This window comes from Oncorhynchus gorbuscha, unplaced genomic scaffold (assembly GCF_021184085.1).
Source record: "Oncorhynchus gorbuscha isolate QuinsamMale2020 ecotype Even-year unplaced genomic scaffold, OgorEven_v1.0 Un_scaffold_934, whole genome shotgun sequence".
Lineage (NCBI taxonomy): Eukaryota > Metazoa > Chordata > Actinopteri > Salmoniformes > Salmonidae > Oncorhynchus > Oncorhynchus gorbuscha.
This window is the reverse complement of record NW_025745886.1, coordinates 212,388-226,856: the sequence shown is the minus strand read 5'-3', so window position 1 is coordinate 226,856 and position 14,469 is coordinate 212,388. Positions and strand designations below refer to the sequence as shown.

Below are 14,469 nucleotides of genomic sequence, written 5' to 3'. Positions count from 1 at the left end.
GGTGTAGAGCTGATCCAGTCTTACCTCAGCCCTAAACATACAGGGGTGTAGATCTGATCCAGTCTTACCTCAGCCCTAAACATACAGGGGTGTAGAGCTGATCCAGTCTTACCTCAGCCCTAAACATACAGGGGTGTAGAGCTGATCCAGTCTTACCTCAGCCCTAAACATACAGGGGTGTAGATCTGATCCAGTCTTACCTCAGCCCTAAACATACAGGGGTGTGTAGAGCTGGGGTGTATCCAGTCTTACCTCAGCCCTAAACATACAGGGGTGTAGAGCTGATCCAGTCTTACCTCAGCCCTAAACATACAGGGGTGTAGAGCTGATCCAGTCTTACCTCAGCCCTAAACATACAGGGGTGTAGAGCTGATCCAGTCTTACCTAAACATACAGCCCAGTCTTAAACATACAGGGGTGTAGAGCTGATCTTACAGTCTTCCAGTCTTACTCAGCCCTAAACATACAGGGGTGTAGATCTGATCCAGTCTTACCTCAGCCCTAAACATACAGGGGTGTAGATCTGATCCAGTCTTACCTCAGCCCTAAACATACAGGGGTGTAGAGCTGATCCAGTCTTACCTCAGCCCTAAACATACAGGGGTGTAGAGCTGATCCAGTCTTACCTCAACCCTAAACATACAGGGGTGTAGCCCTAAACCCTAAACATACAGGGGTGTAGATCTGATCCAGTCTTACCTCAGCCCTAAACATACAGGGGTGTAGATCTGATCCAGTCTTACCTCAGCCCTAAACATACAGGGGTGTAGATCTGATCCAGTCTTACTTCAGCCCTAAACATACAGGGGTGTAGATGCTGCCGAGTTGTACAATTTTCCTGATGCTCTTGTAACAGTTTGCCTCTCTCTCTCACTCTCTCTCTCTCTCTCTCTCTCTCACTCTCTCTGTCTCTCCTTCAGGAATATGGAGCTACTTCCAGAAGACTCTTGTGAAGAAGTATGCCATGGAGAGAAATGGGCTCAACTTGATCTGTGGGCCCATATTTGACTACGACTACGATGGCCTGAGAGACTCGGCAGAGAAAATTAAACAGTAAGGGTTTTTGGTCTTCACTGACATACAGGCTACGTCCCAAAAAGGCCCCTATTAAAGTGCACTATTTTTGATCAGAGCCCCTAATTCCCTTTATAGTGCACTACTGTTGACCAGTGCTGGTCAATGGTAGTGCACTTTAACCTCTATGGGATTGATGTCCGGTTGAGCTAACATGCGCTAATTTGATTAGCATGACATTGTAAGTAAACAAGAACATTTCCCAGGACATAGACATGTTTTTTTATTGGCAGAAAGCTTAAATTCTTATTAATCTAACTGCACTGTCCAATTTACAGTAGCTATTACAGTGAAATAATACCATGCTATTGTTTGAGGTATATACTTGAAAATGTAGCAAACCAATTAGGCACATCTGAGCAGATTTGATACAACATTTTGAACAGTAATGCAATGGTTCATTGAATCAGTCTAAAAACTTAGCACATACACTGCTGCCATCTAGTGGCCAAAATCTAAATTGCGCCTAATCTGCAGTAATGCGTTGTGGCCTTTCTCTTGCATTTCAAAGATGACGGAACAAAAAAAACGCATGTTTTTTTTATTTTGTATTATCTTTTACCAGATCTAATGTGTTATATTCTCCTACGTTCAGTTCACATTTACACAAACTTCAAAGTGTTTCCTTTCAAATGGTATCAACAATATGCATATCCTTGCTTCAGGTCCTGAGCTACAGGCAGTTAGATTTGGGTATGTGATTTTAGATGAAAACTGAAAGAAAGGGTTCGACCCGTCAGGGTTTAATTTGGGAAGCAGCCACAATACAACATAGTACTGTACTTCTCAATGGGAAGTCAGACCCAAACCTCGTTTTGCATCTTAATAATTTGGAACAGTCAATGTTTCTCTTACCTTTCCTGCACAAGGTCAATATTCTATTTCGTATTTTACTCATTCGTCAAAGTAGAGGCAGGGGCGGCAGGGTAGCCTAGTGGTTAGAGCGTTGGGCCGGAAGGTTGCAAGTTCAAACCCCCAAGCTGACAAGGTACATGTTGTCGTTCTGCCCTTGAACAAGCAGTTAACCCACTGTTCCTCGGTAGGCCGTCATTGTAAATAAGAATTTGTTCTTAACTGACTTGCCTAGTTAAACAAAGGTTCAATTAAAAAATAAAAATAGAGGCAAATGAAATGTATTGTCATGGAAATGATCCAGCAAAATGTAGTTGTAGGGCCACCTAGTGGCTAAAATCTGTCATTACAAATATCTGTACTTCTGGCTCCATTCAATCATCATGGTCATAATGTCACTGAATCTCACATAGAGCCTTCATGTGATTGAATGTGTGTTCTCTGTCTGTGGGACTGTGCTGTCTCATAGTCCCTGACTGTCCTCTGGCTACATGTGTGTTCTCTGTCTGTGGGACTGACCCTCTCCTGTCTCATAGTCCCTGACTGTCCTCTGGCTACATGTGTGTTCTCTGTCTGTGGGACAGACCCTCTCCTGTCTCATAGTTACTGACTGTCCTCTGGCTACATGTGTGTTCTCTGTCTGTGGGACAGACCCTCTCCTGTCTCATAGTCCCTGACTGTCCTCTGGCTACATGTGTGTTCTCTGTCTGTGGGACTGACCCTCTCCTGTCTCATAGTCCCTGACTGTCCTCTGGCTCCATGTGTGTTCTCTGTCTGTGGAACTGTGCTGTCTCATAGTCGCTGACTGTTCTCTGTCTGTGGGACTGTGCTGTCTCATAGTTACTGACTGTCCTCTGGCTACATGTGTGTTCTCTGTCTGTGGGACTGTGCTGTCTCATAGTTACTGACTGTCCTCTGGCTACATGTGTGTTCTCTGTCTGTGGGACTGTGCTGTCTCATAGTTACTGACTGTCCTCTGGCTACATGTGTGTTCTCTGTCTGTGGGACTGTGCTGTCTCATAGTTACTGACTGTCCTCTGGCTACATGTGTGTTCTCTGTCTGTGGGACTGTGCTGTCTCATAGTTACTGACTGTCCTCTGGCTACATGTGTGTTCTCTGTCTGTGGGACTGTGCTATCTCATAGTCCCTGACTGTCCTCTGGCTACATGTGTGTTCTCTGTCTGTGGGACTGACCCTCTCCTGTCTCATAGTCCCTGACTGTCCTCTGGCTACATGTGTGTTCTCTGTCTGTGGGACAGACCCTCTCCTGTCTCATAGTCCCTGACTGTCCTCTGGCTACATGTGTGTTCTCTGTCTGTGGGACTGACCCTCTCCTGTCTCATAGTCCCTGACTGTCCTCTGGCTCCATGTGTGTTCTCTGTCTGTGGAACTGTGCTGTCTCATAGTCGCTGACTGTTCTCTGTCTGTGGGACTGTGCTGTCTCATAGTTACTGACTGTCCTCTGGCTACATGTGTGTTCTCTGTCTGTGGGACTGTGCTGTCTCATAGTTACTGACTGTCCTCTGGCTACATGTGTGTTCTCTGTCTGTGGGACTGTGCTGTCTCATAGTTACTGACTGTCCTCTGGCTACATGTGTGTTCTCTGTCTGTGGGACTGTGCTGTCTCATAGTTACTGACTGTCCTCTGGCTACATGTGTGTTCTCTGTCTGTGGGACTGTGCTGTCTCATAGTTACTGACTGTCCTCTGGCTACATGTGTGTTCTCTGTCTGTGGGACTGTGCTGTCTCATAGTCCCTGACTGTCCTCTGGCTACATGTGTGTTCTCTGTCTGTGGGACTGACCCTCTCCTGTCTCATAGTCCCTGACTGTCCTCTGGCTACATGTGTGTTCTGTCTGTGGGACTGTGCTGTCTCATAGTCCCTGCTGTCCTCTGGCTACATGTGTGTCTGTCTGTGGGACTGTGCCTGTCTCATAGTTACTGACTGTCCTCTGGCTACATGTGTGTTCTCTGTCTGTGGGACTGTGCTGTCTCATAGTTACTGACTGTCCTCTGGCTACATGTGTGTTCTCTGTCTGTGGGACTGTGCTGTCTCATAGTTACTGACTGTCCTCTGGCTACATGTGTGTTCTCTGTCTGTGGGACTGTGCTGTCTCATAGTTACTGACTGTCCTCTGGCTACATGTGTGTTCTCTGTCTGTGGGACTGTGCTGTCTCATAGTTACTGACTGTCCTCTGGCTACATGTGTGTTCTCTGTCTGTGGGACTGTGCTGTCTCATAGTTACTGACTGTCCTCTGGCTACATGTGTGTTCTCTGTCTGTGGGACTGTGCTGTCTCATAGTTACTGACTGTCCTCTGGCTACATGTGTGTTCTCTGTCTGTGGGACTGTGCTGTCTCATAGTTACTGACTGTCCTCTGGCTACATGTGTGTTCTCTGTCTGTGGGACTGTGCTGTCTCATAGTTACTGACTGTCCTCTGGCTACATGTGTGTTCTCTGTCTGTGGGACTGTGCTGTCTCATAGTTACTGACTGTCCTCTGGCTACATGTGTGTTCTCTGTCTGTGGGACTGTGCTGTCTCATAGTTACTGACTGTCCTCTGGCTACATGTGTCTCCTCTGTCTGTGGGACTGTGCTGTCTCATAGTTACTGACTGTCCTCTGGCTACATGTGTGTTCTCTGTCTGTGGGACTGTGCTGTCTCATAGTTACTGACTGTCCTCTGGCTACATGTGTGTTCTCTGTCTGTGGGACTGTGCTGTCTCATAGTTACTGACTGTCCTCTGGCTACATGTGTGTTCTCTGTCTGTGGGACTGTGCTGTCTCATAGTTACTGACTGTCCTCTGGCTACATGTGTGTTCTCTGTCTGTGGGACTGTGCTGTCTCATAGTTACTGACTGTCCTCTGGCTACATGTGTGTTCTCTGTCTGTGGGACTGTGCTGTCTCATAGTTACAGACTGTCCTCTGGCTACATGTGTGTTCTCTGTCTGTGGGACTGTGCTGTCTCATAGTTACAGACTGTCCTCTGGCTACATGTGTGTTCTCTGTCTGTGGGACTGTGCTGTCTCATAGTTACAGACTGTCCTCTGGCTACATGTGTGTTCTCTGTCTGTGGGACTGTGCTGTCTCATAGTTACTGACTGTCCTCTGGCTACATGTGTGTTCTCTGTCTGTGGGACTGTGCTGTCTCATAGTTACTGACTGTCCTCTGGCTACATGTGTGTTCTCTGTCTGTGGGACTGTGCTGTCTCATAGTTACAGACTGTCCTCTGGCTACATGTGTGTTCTCTGTCTGTGGGACTGTGCTGTCTCATAGTTACAGACTGTCCTCTGGCTACATGTGTGTTCTCTGTCTGTGGGACTGTGCTGTCTCATAGTTACAGACTGTCCTCTGGCTACATGTGTGTTCTCTGTCTGTGGGACTGTGCTGTCTCATAGTTACAGACTGTCCTCTGGCTACATGTGTGTTCTCTGTCTGTGGGACTGTGCTGTCTCATAGTTACTGACTGTCCTCTGGCTACATACAGTCTACCATGAATACATATTCAACCTCCGTTGGTGATCTTCACATGTATTTTGTCTACAGGTATGGAAGTGGTTCAGGGCCCATTCCAACCCACTACTACTGTGTGTTAACCAGTTGTCTGGACTTCACCCAGGCTGAGGACATCTGTACTGGACCTCTTAGCAGCTCTGCCTTCATCCTACCACACCGCTCAGACAACGACGAGAGCTGCAGTGTGAGTCCCTGGTTACGTCCAAAATGACATAGGACTGCTACATAGGGCTGCTACATAGGACTGCTACATAGGGCTGCTACATAGGACTGCTACATAGGGCTGCTACATAGGGCTGCTACATAGGACTGCTACATAGGGCTGCTACATAGGGCTGCTACATAGGGCTGCTACATAGGACTGCTACATAGGGCTGCTACATAGGACTGCTACATAGGGCTGCTACATAGGACTGCTACATAGGGCTGCTACATAGGACTGCTACATAGGGCTGCTACATAGGGCTGCTACATAGGACTGCTACATAGGGCTGCTACATAGGGCTGCTACATAGGGCTGCTACATAGGACTGCTACATAGGGCTGCTACATAGGGCTGCTACATAGGACTGCTACATAGGGCTGCTACATAGGGCTGCGACATAGGAGGGCTGCTACATAGGCCTCTGATCAAAGGGAGTGTATTGTGTAGGGAACAGGGTACTATTGTGAGAGAGACAGAAAGAGACAAGGAAAGGGGCAACCAGTGACGAACAAACACCATTGTAAATACAACCCATATTTATGTTTATTAATTTCCCCTTTTGTACTTTTAACTATTTGCACATCATTACACTGTATATATAAATATGACATTTGAAATGTGTCTATTCCTTTGAAATTTGTGAGTAATGTTCATTTGTTTATTTCACTTTTGTCTATTTCACTTGCTTTGGCAATGTAAACATGTTTTCCATGCCAATAAAGCCCCTTGAATTGAGAGGGATCTCAGAGCATCATGACATGTGCAGGTAGCTGACGTTGTGTGACGTTGTCTTCGTCCCCCAGAGCTCTGAGGACGAGTCTAAGTGGGTGGAGGATCTGATGAAGCTGCACACGGCCCGGGTCCGAGACGTGGAGATCCTCACGGGCCTGGACTTCTACCGTCGGACTAGTCGGAGTTACCCTGAAATCCTCTCACTGAAGACTCACATGCACACGTATGAGAGCGAGATCTAAACCACTGTCTCCCTACCCTCTCCTGTCTCCCTACCCACCATCTCCTGTCTCCCTACCCTCTCCTGTCTCCCTACCCTCTCCTGTCTCCCTACCCTCTCCTGTCTCCCTCCCCTCTACTGTCTCCCTACCCTCTCCTGTCTCCCTACCCTCTCCTGTCTCCCTACCCTCTCCTGTCTCCCTACCCTCTCCTGTCTCCCTACCCTCTCCTGTCTCCCTACCCTCTCCTGTCTCCCTACCCTCTCCTGTCTCCCTCTCCTGTCTCCCTACCCTCTCCTGTCTCCCTGTCTCCCTCTCCTGTCTCCCTACCCTCTCCTGTCTCCCTCCCCCTCTCCTCTCCTGTCTCCCTACCCTCTCCTGTCTCCCTACCCTCTCCTGTCTCCCTACCCTCTCCTGTCTCCCTACCCTCTTCCTACCCTCTCCTGTCTCCCTACCCTCTCCTGTCTCCCTACCCTCTCCTGTCTACCTACCCACCCTCTCTGTCTCCCTACCCTCTCCTGTCTCCCTACCCTCTCCTGTCTACCTACCCTCTCCTCTCCCTACCCTCTCCTGTCTACCTACCCTCTCCTGTCTCCCTACCCTCTCCTGTCTCCTACCCTCTCCTGTCTACCTACCCTCTCCTGTCTCCCTACCCTCTCCTGTCTCCTACCCTCTCCTGTCTCCCTGTCTCCCTACCCTCTCCTGTCTCCCTACCCTCTCCTGTCTCCCTACCCTCTCCTGTCTCCTACCCACCCTCTCCTGTCTCCCTACCCTCTCCTGTCTCCCTACCCTCTCCTGTCTCCTGTCTCCCTACCCTCTCCTGTCTCCCTACCCTCTCCTGTCTACCTACCCTCTCCTGTCTCCCTACCCTCTGTCTCCTACCCTCTCCTGTCTCCCTACCCTCCCTCTCCTGTCTCCCTACCCTCTCCTGTCTCCCTACCCTCTCCTGTCTCCCTCTCTCCTGTCTACCTACCCACTCCTGTCTCCCTACCCTCTCCTGTCTCCCTACCCTCTCCTGTCTACCTACCCTCTCCTGTCTCCCTACCCTCTCCTGTCTCCCCCTCTCCTGTCTCCCCCCTCTCCTGTCTCCCTACCCTCTCCTGTCTCCCTACCCTCTCCTCTCCCTCCTGTCTCCTGTCTCCCTACCCTCTCCTGTCTCCCTACCCTCTCCTGTCTCCCTCCCTCCCTGTCTCCCTACCCTCTCCTGTCTCCCTACCCTCTCCTGTCTCCCTACCCTGTCTCCTGTCTACCTGTCTCCCCCCTCTCCTGTCTCCCTACCCTCTCCTGTCTCCCTACCCTCCCTGTCTCCCTACCCTCTCCTGTCTCCCTACCCTCCTCTCCTGTCTCCCTACCCTCTCCTGTCTCCCTACCCTCTCCTGTCTCCCTACCCTCTCCTGTCTCCCTACCCTCCTGTCTCCCTGTCTCCCTACCCTCTCCTGTCTCCCTACCCTCCTGTCCTGTCTCCCTACCCTCTCCTGTCTCCTCTCCTGTCTCCCTACCCTCTCCTGTCTCCCTACCCTCTCCTGTCTCCCTACCCTCTCCTGTCTCCCTACCCTGTCTCCTGTCTCCCTACCCTCTCCTGTCTCCCTACCCTCTCCTGTCTCCCTGTCCTCTCCTGTCTACCCCTGTCCCCTCTCCTGTCTCCCTACCCTCTCCTGTCTCCCTACCCTCTCCTGTCTCCCTACCCTCTCCTGTCTCCCTACCCTCTCCTGTCTCCCCCCTCTCCTGTCTCCTACCCTCTCCTGTCTCCCTCCCTCTCCTGTCTCCCTCTCCTGTCTCCCTACCCTCCCTGTCTCCCTACCCTCTCCTGTCTCCCTACCCTCTCTGTCTCCCTACCCTCTCCTGTCTCCCCCTACCCTCCTCTCCCTGTCTCCCTACCCTCTCCTGTCTCCTACCCTCTCCTGTCTCCCTACCCTCTCCTGTCTCCCTACCCTCTCCTGTCTCCCTACCCTCTCCTGTCTCCCTGTCTACCCTCTCCTGTCTCCCTCTACCCTCTCCTCTCCTGTCTCCCTACCCTCTCCTGTCTCCCTCCCTCTCCTGTCTCCCCCTCTCCTGTTTCCCTCCCTACCCTCTCCTGTCTTCCCTCTCCTGTCTCCTCTCCTGTCTCCCTACCCTCCCTCCTGTCTCCCTACCCTCTCCTGTCTCCCTACTCCCTGTCTCCCTACCCTCTCCTGTCTCTCCCTCTCCTGTCTCCCTACCCTCTCCTGTCTCCCTACCCTCTCCTGTCTACCTCCTCCTGTCTCCCTACCCTCTCCTGTCTACCTACCCTCTCCTCTCCCTACCCTCTCCTGTCTCCCTACCCTCTCCTCCCTACCCTCTCCTGTCTCCCTACCCTCTCCTGTCTCCCTACCCTCTCCTGTCTCCTACCCTCTCCTGTCTCCCTACCCTCTCCTGTCTCCCTACCCTCTCCTGTCTCCCTACCCTCCTGTCTCCTACCCTCTCCTGTCTCCCTACCCTCTCCTGTCTCCCTCTCCTGTCTCCTACCCTCTCCTGTCTCCCTCTCCTGTCTCCCTCCCTCTCCTGTCTCCCTACCCTCTCCTGTCTCCCTACCCTCTCCTGTCTCCCTCTCCTGTCTCCCTACCCTCTCCTGTCTCCCTACCCTCTCCTGTCTCCCTACCCTCTCCTGTCTCCCTCTCCTGTCCTCCCTCTCCCTCCCTCCTGTCTCCCTACCCTCTCCTGTCTCCCTACCCTCTCCTGTCTCCCTCCCTCTCCTGTCTCCCTACCCTCTCCTGTCTCCCTACCCTCTCCTGTCTCCCTACCCTCTCCTGTCTCCCTACCCTCTCCTGTCTCCCTACCCTCTCCTGTCTCCCTACCCTCTCCTGTCTCCCTACCCTCTCCTGTCTCCCTACCCTCTCCTGTCTCCCTACCCTCTCCTGTCTCCCTACCCTCTCCTGTCTCCCTCTCCTGTCTCCCTCCCTGTCTCCCTACCCTCTCCTGTCTCCTACCCTCTGTCTCCCTACCCTCTCCTGTCTCCCTACCCTCTCCTGTCTCCCTACCCTCTCCTGTCTCCCTACCCTCTCCTGTCTCCTACCCTCTCCTCTCTCCTGTCTCCCTACCCTCTCCTGTCTCCCTACCCTGTCTCCCTACCCTCTGTCTCCCTACCCTCTCCTGTCTCCCTACCCTCTCCTGTCTCCCTACCCTCTCCTGTCTCCCTACCCTCTCCTGTCTCCCTACCCTCTCCTGTCTCCCTACCCTCTCCTGTCTCCCTACCCTCTCTGTCTCCCTACCCTCTCCTGTCTCCCTACCCTCTCCTGTCTCCCTACCCTCTCCTGTCTCCCTACCCTCTCCTGTCTCCCTACCCTCTCCTGTCTCCCTACCCTCTCCTGTCTCCCTACCCTCTCTCCCTGTCTCCCTACCCTCTCCTGTCTCCCTGTCTCCCTACCCTCTCCTGTCTCCTACCCTCCTGTCTGTCTCCCTACCCTCTCCTGTCTCCCTACCCTCTCCTGTCTCCCTACCCTCTCCTGTCTCCCTACCCTCTCCCTGTCTCCCTCTCCTGTCTCCCTCCCTCTCCTCTCCCTACCCTCTCTCCTGTCTCCCTACCCTCTCCTGTCTCCCTACCCTCTCCTGTCTCCCTACCCTCTCCTGTCTCCCTCCTGTCTCCTACCCTCTCCCTACCCTCTCCTGTCTCCCTCCCTCTCCTGTCTCCCTACCCTCTCCTGTCTCCCTACCCTCTCTCCTGTCTCCCTACCCTCTCCTGTCTCCCTACCCTCTCCTGTCTCCCTACCCTCTCCTGTCTCCCTACCCTCTCCTGTCTCCCCCTCTCCTGTCTCCCTACCCTCTCCTGTCTCCCTACCCTCTCCTGTCTCCCTACCCTCTCCTGTCTCCCTACCCTCTCCTGTCTCCCTACCCTCTCCTGTCTCCCTACCCTCTCCTGTCTCCCTACCCTCTCCTGTCTGTCTCCCTACCCTCTCCTGTCTCCCTACCCTCTCTGTCTCCCTACCCTCTCCTGTCTCCCTACCCTCTCCTGTCTCCCTACCCTCTCTCCCTGTCTCCCCTCTCCCCTCTCCTGTCTCCCTACCCTCTCCTGTCTCCCTGTCTCCTGTCTCCCTACCCCTCCTGTCTCCCTACCCTCTCCTGTCTCCCTACCCCCTCTCCTGTCTCCCCCTCCCTCTCCTGTCTCCCTACCCTCTCCTGTCTCCCTACCCTCTCCTGTCTCCCTACCCTCTCCTGTCTCCCTACCCTCTCCTGTCTCCCTACCCTCTCCTGTCTCCCTACCCTCTCCTGTCTCCCTACCCTCTCCTGTCTCCCTACCCTCTCCTGTCTCCCCCTCTCCTGTCTCCCTCCCTCCCTACCCTCTCCTGTCTCCCTACCCTCTCCTGTCTCCCTACCCTCTCCTGTCTCCCTACCCTCTCCTGTCTCCCCCTCTCCTGTCTCCCTGTCTCCCTCCCTACCCTCTCCTGTCTCCCTACCCTCTCCCTCTCCCTGTCTCCCTCCTGTCTCCCTACCCTCTTCTGTGTCCACCACAGCTCCGTTGGTCTGGTGTATATTTTTGAATATGTCGTGTTGTTTTTTCACATGTATTATTCTAAATGTTTATTTGTGGCTGTCCTGTTCCTCTGTAATGTAACACATTTCCCGTCCCTCTTTATTTTTGATGATTAACAAGCATGAATTTAATTATTTGTTGTTACTTGTATTGATAATGTGGTGTGTTGTTGTGTGTGTCGTATGTGTGTGTGTTGTATGTGTGTGTTGTTGTGTGTGTGTTGTTGTATGTGTGTGTGTTGTTGTATGTGTGTGTTGTTGTATGTGTGTGTTGTTGTATGTGTGTTGTGTGTGTGTGTGTATGTATGTGTGTGTGTGTTGTATGTGGTGTTTCTGATGAATGTCTTGCTGGTGATGGCTGACAGTACTGTGTTAATAGTAATAATGGTGAATCAGCTCTGTCTGTCTGTACTGTGAACAGTCATAATAGTGAACCTGTAGTGGTGACATCCTCTCTGTCTGTCTGTACTGTGAACAGTAATAATAGTGAACCTGTAGTGGTGACATCCTCTCTGTCTGTCTGTACTGTGAACAGTAATAATAGTGAACCTGTAGTGGTGACATCCTCTCTGTCTGTCTGTACTGTGAACAGTAATAATAGTGAACCTGTAGTGGTGACATCCTCTCTGTCTGTCTGTACTGTGAACAGTAATAATAGTGAACCTGTAGTGGTGACATCCTCTCTGTCTGTCTGTACTGTGAACAGTAATAATAGTGAACCTGTAGTGGTGACATCCTTTTAAATATGTCCCAGACACCTGTGTGATCCACTTATTTATGCCTGATGTTTAAATCCAATAAACCTTTTTGTACGACCTCGTCTGTTATTGTGGCGTATCGGGAAGTTGGCAGCGAGACCAGAGGTCATTGCTGCTCACCATTGTTGGTTTGATTTAATGCTAATGATATTAGCATTATGATCATAAATTTAAAAATAAAATAAAAACATAAATCAATAAAGGCTGTTCCTGTAGTTGGGAGATTTAATTTCAGTAATAAATGTGTGTTTGAATGGGTTTGGTGACAGGCTCTAATGGGCTCCCGAGTGACACAGGGCTCTAATGGGCTCCCGGGTGACACAGGGCTCTAATGGGCTCCCGGGTGACACAGGGCTCTAATGGGCTCCCGGGTGACACAGGGCTCTAATGGGCTCCCGAGTGACACAGGGCTCTAATGGGCTCCCGAGTGACACAGGGCTCTAATGGGCTCCCGAGTGACACAGGGCTCTAATGGGCTCCCGAGTGACACAGGGCTCTAATGGGCTCCCGAGTGACACAGGGCTCTAATGGGCTCCCGAGTGACACAGGGCTCTAATGGGCTCCCGAGTGACACAGGGCTCTAATGGGCTCCCGAGTGACACAGGGCTCTAATGGGCTCCCGAGTGACACAGGGCTCTAATGGGCTCCCGAGTGACACAGGGCTCTAATGGGCTCCCGACACAGGGCTCTAATGGGCTCCCGAGTGACACAGGGCTCTAATGGGCTCCCGAGTGACACAGGGCTCTAATGGGCTCCCGAGTGACACAGGGCTCTAATGGGCTCCCTCCCGAGTGACACAGGGCTCTAATGGGCTCCGAGTGACACAGGGCTCTAATGGGCTCCCGAGTGACACAGGGCTCTAATGGGCTCCCGAGTGACACAGGGCTCTAATGGGCTCCCGAGTGACACAGGGCTCTAATGGGCTCCCGAGTGACACAGGGCTCTAATGGGCTCCCGAGTGACACAGGGCTCTAACGGGCTCCCGAGTGACACAGGGCTCTAACGGGCTCCCGAGTGACACAGGGCTCTAACGGGCTCCCGAGTGACACAGGGCTCTAACGGGCTCTCGAGTGACACAGGGCTCTAACGGGCTCCCGAGTGACACAGGGCTCTAATGGGCTCCCTAGTGACACAGGGCTCTAATGGGCTCGCGAGTGACACAGGGCTCTAATGGGCTCCCGAGTGACACAGCGGTCTAAGGCACTGCATCTCAGTGCTAGAGGTGTCATTACAGACACCCTGGTTCGAATCCAAGGCTGTATGTATTACAACCGGCTGTGATTGGGAGTCCCACAGGGCGGCGCACAACTGGCCCAGCGTCGCCCGGGTTTGGCCGGGGTAGGCCGTCATTGGAAATAAGAATTTGTTCTTAACCGACTCGCCTAGTTAAATAAAGGTTACATTTTTTTAAATGGCAAGAAATACTGCCAGGCTTTTAACTTGTAGTCTACACACTACAGAAATGTCTGCCTACAACATTCCTCCAAGGATGAAATCTAGGAAGTGAATCTGGTCTGACTCAAACCTGCTAATCTCAGTGGACGCTTCCCCAGACCTACAATAAAGGTTTGAATCGAGGCACATCTGATTACACTGCAAACACCCGTCTGTCTGTCTCAACACTACAGCGATGATATGCTGTCGTTTTCTCAGTCATTTATTATCAGTCATTTATTATCTCGAGAGACGAGAGAAAATGTATTTTACCAGCTGGCTGCCGGTAAATGACTGGACACCCTGTGTACTGTACGTCCTGAATGGTAACCTATTCTCAACATAGGCTGCGTTTACACAGGCAGCTCAATTCTCATATTTCTCCCCCACTATTTGGTCTTTCAACCAATCACATCAGCTCTCTTTCTGAGGTGATCTGATTGGCCAAAAGACCAATTCGTGGAAAAAAGTTCAGAATTAGGCTGCCTGTGTAAACGCAGCCATGGTGCATAGTTTTGACCAGGGCCCATAGTGATTCTATAGGGAATAAGACCCGATTTGTCTTGGTTTATGAATGGTCACTCATACTGGCCCTGCTACACTATAGAAATTGGGCGTTCAGCATTGCAATCAGCCATTGGGGAAATGCTTATTTCGCTTCTTTTGAAATCAAAGCTGTTTCACTGCCCATGTTGCGGGTAATGGCGGCGTCCAAACTCAATCATCACAGAGAGTTAATTATTGATGGCTTGACGTGCATGTTAATTCTATCTTGTGAATTGAAATAAAAGTTCATTTTGGTTGTATTTGGCCTCGGCTATACACCGCTGGTTATTTTACTAAGATTTATGAAGTCAAGAAACTACTACTATTACTTAGCTAGCTACACTGACTACCGATGTTCACAAGATGTAAACAAAAGGAACTTGTGTAATTTGAGTATCATTTGGTACAACCACTCGCAACAATTTAATGAGTACTTGCGAAAAACTGGGCCAACAGCTATTGTACTTGCGCATAATAGATGAATATGTTACAGTGCAGTAGGGGAAAATAGAATAAAGACGCTCAGCCCCTCTGCTATTTCTCCGCTCCCAAATCAACGTGCTTGTGTGTAGCAGGTGGAACCGCACATTGACACAACGCGGACGGCGACGCTTCTGTCGGAGCTGAGCTGTGATGTGCTGCACT

General features: G+C 51.4%; 1 protein-coding gene across 1 annotated transcript in view; it reads left to right on the top strand.

The window, feature by feature from the left end:
• enpp2 (ectonucleotide pyrophosphatase/phosphodiesterase 2) overlaps positions 1–6,708 on the top strand; it is a gene marked incomplete at its 5' end in the record, with an annotated part of 44,862 nt that extends 38,154 nt beyond the window's left edge. The window contains 3 exons of the mRNA XM_046336117.1: positions 921–1,053; positions 5,477–5,630; positions 6,455–6,708. Coding sequence (XP_046192073.1) covers positions 921–1,053; positions 5,477–5,630; positions 6,455–6,625 — 458 coding nt within the window. The remainder of the gene's footprint in view (positions 1–920; positions 1,054–5,476; positions 5,631–6,454) is intronic.
• Positions 6,709–14,469: the final 7,761 nt, after the last annotated feature.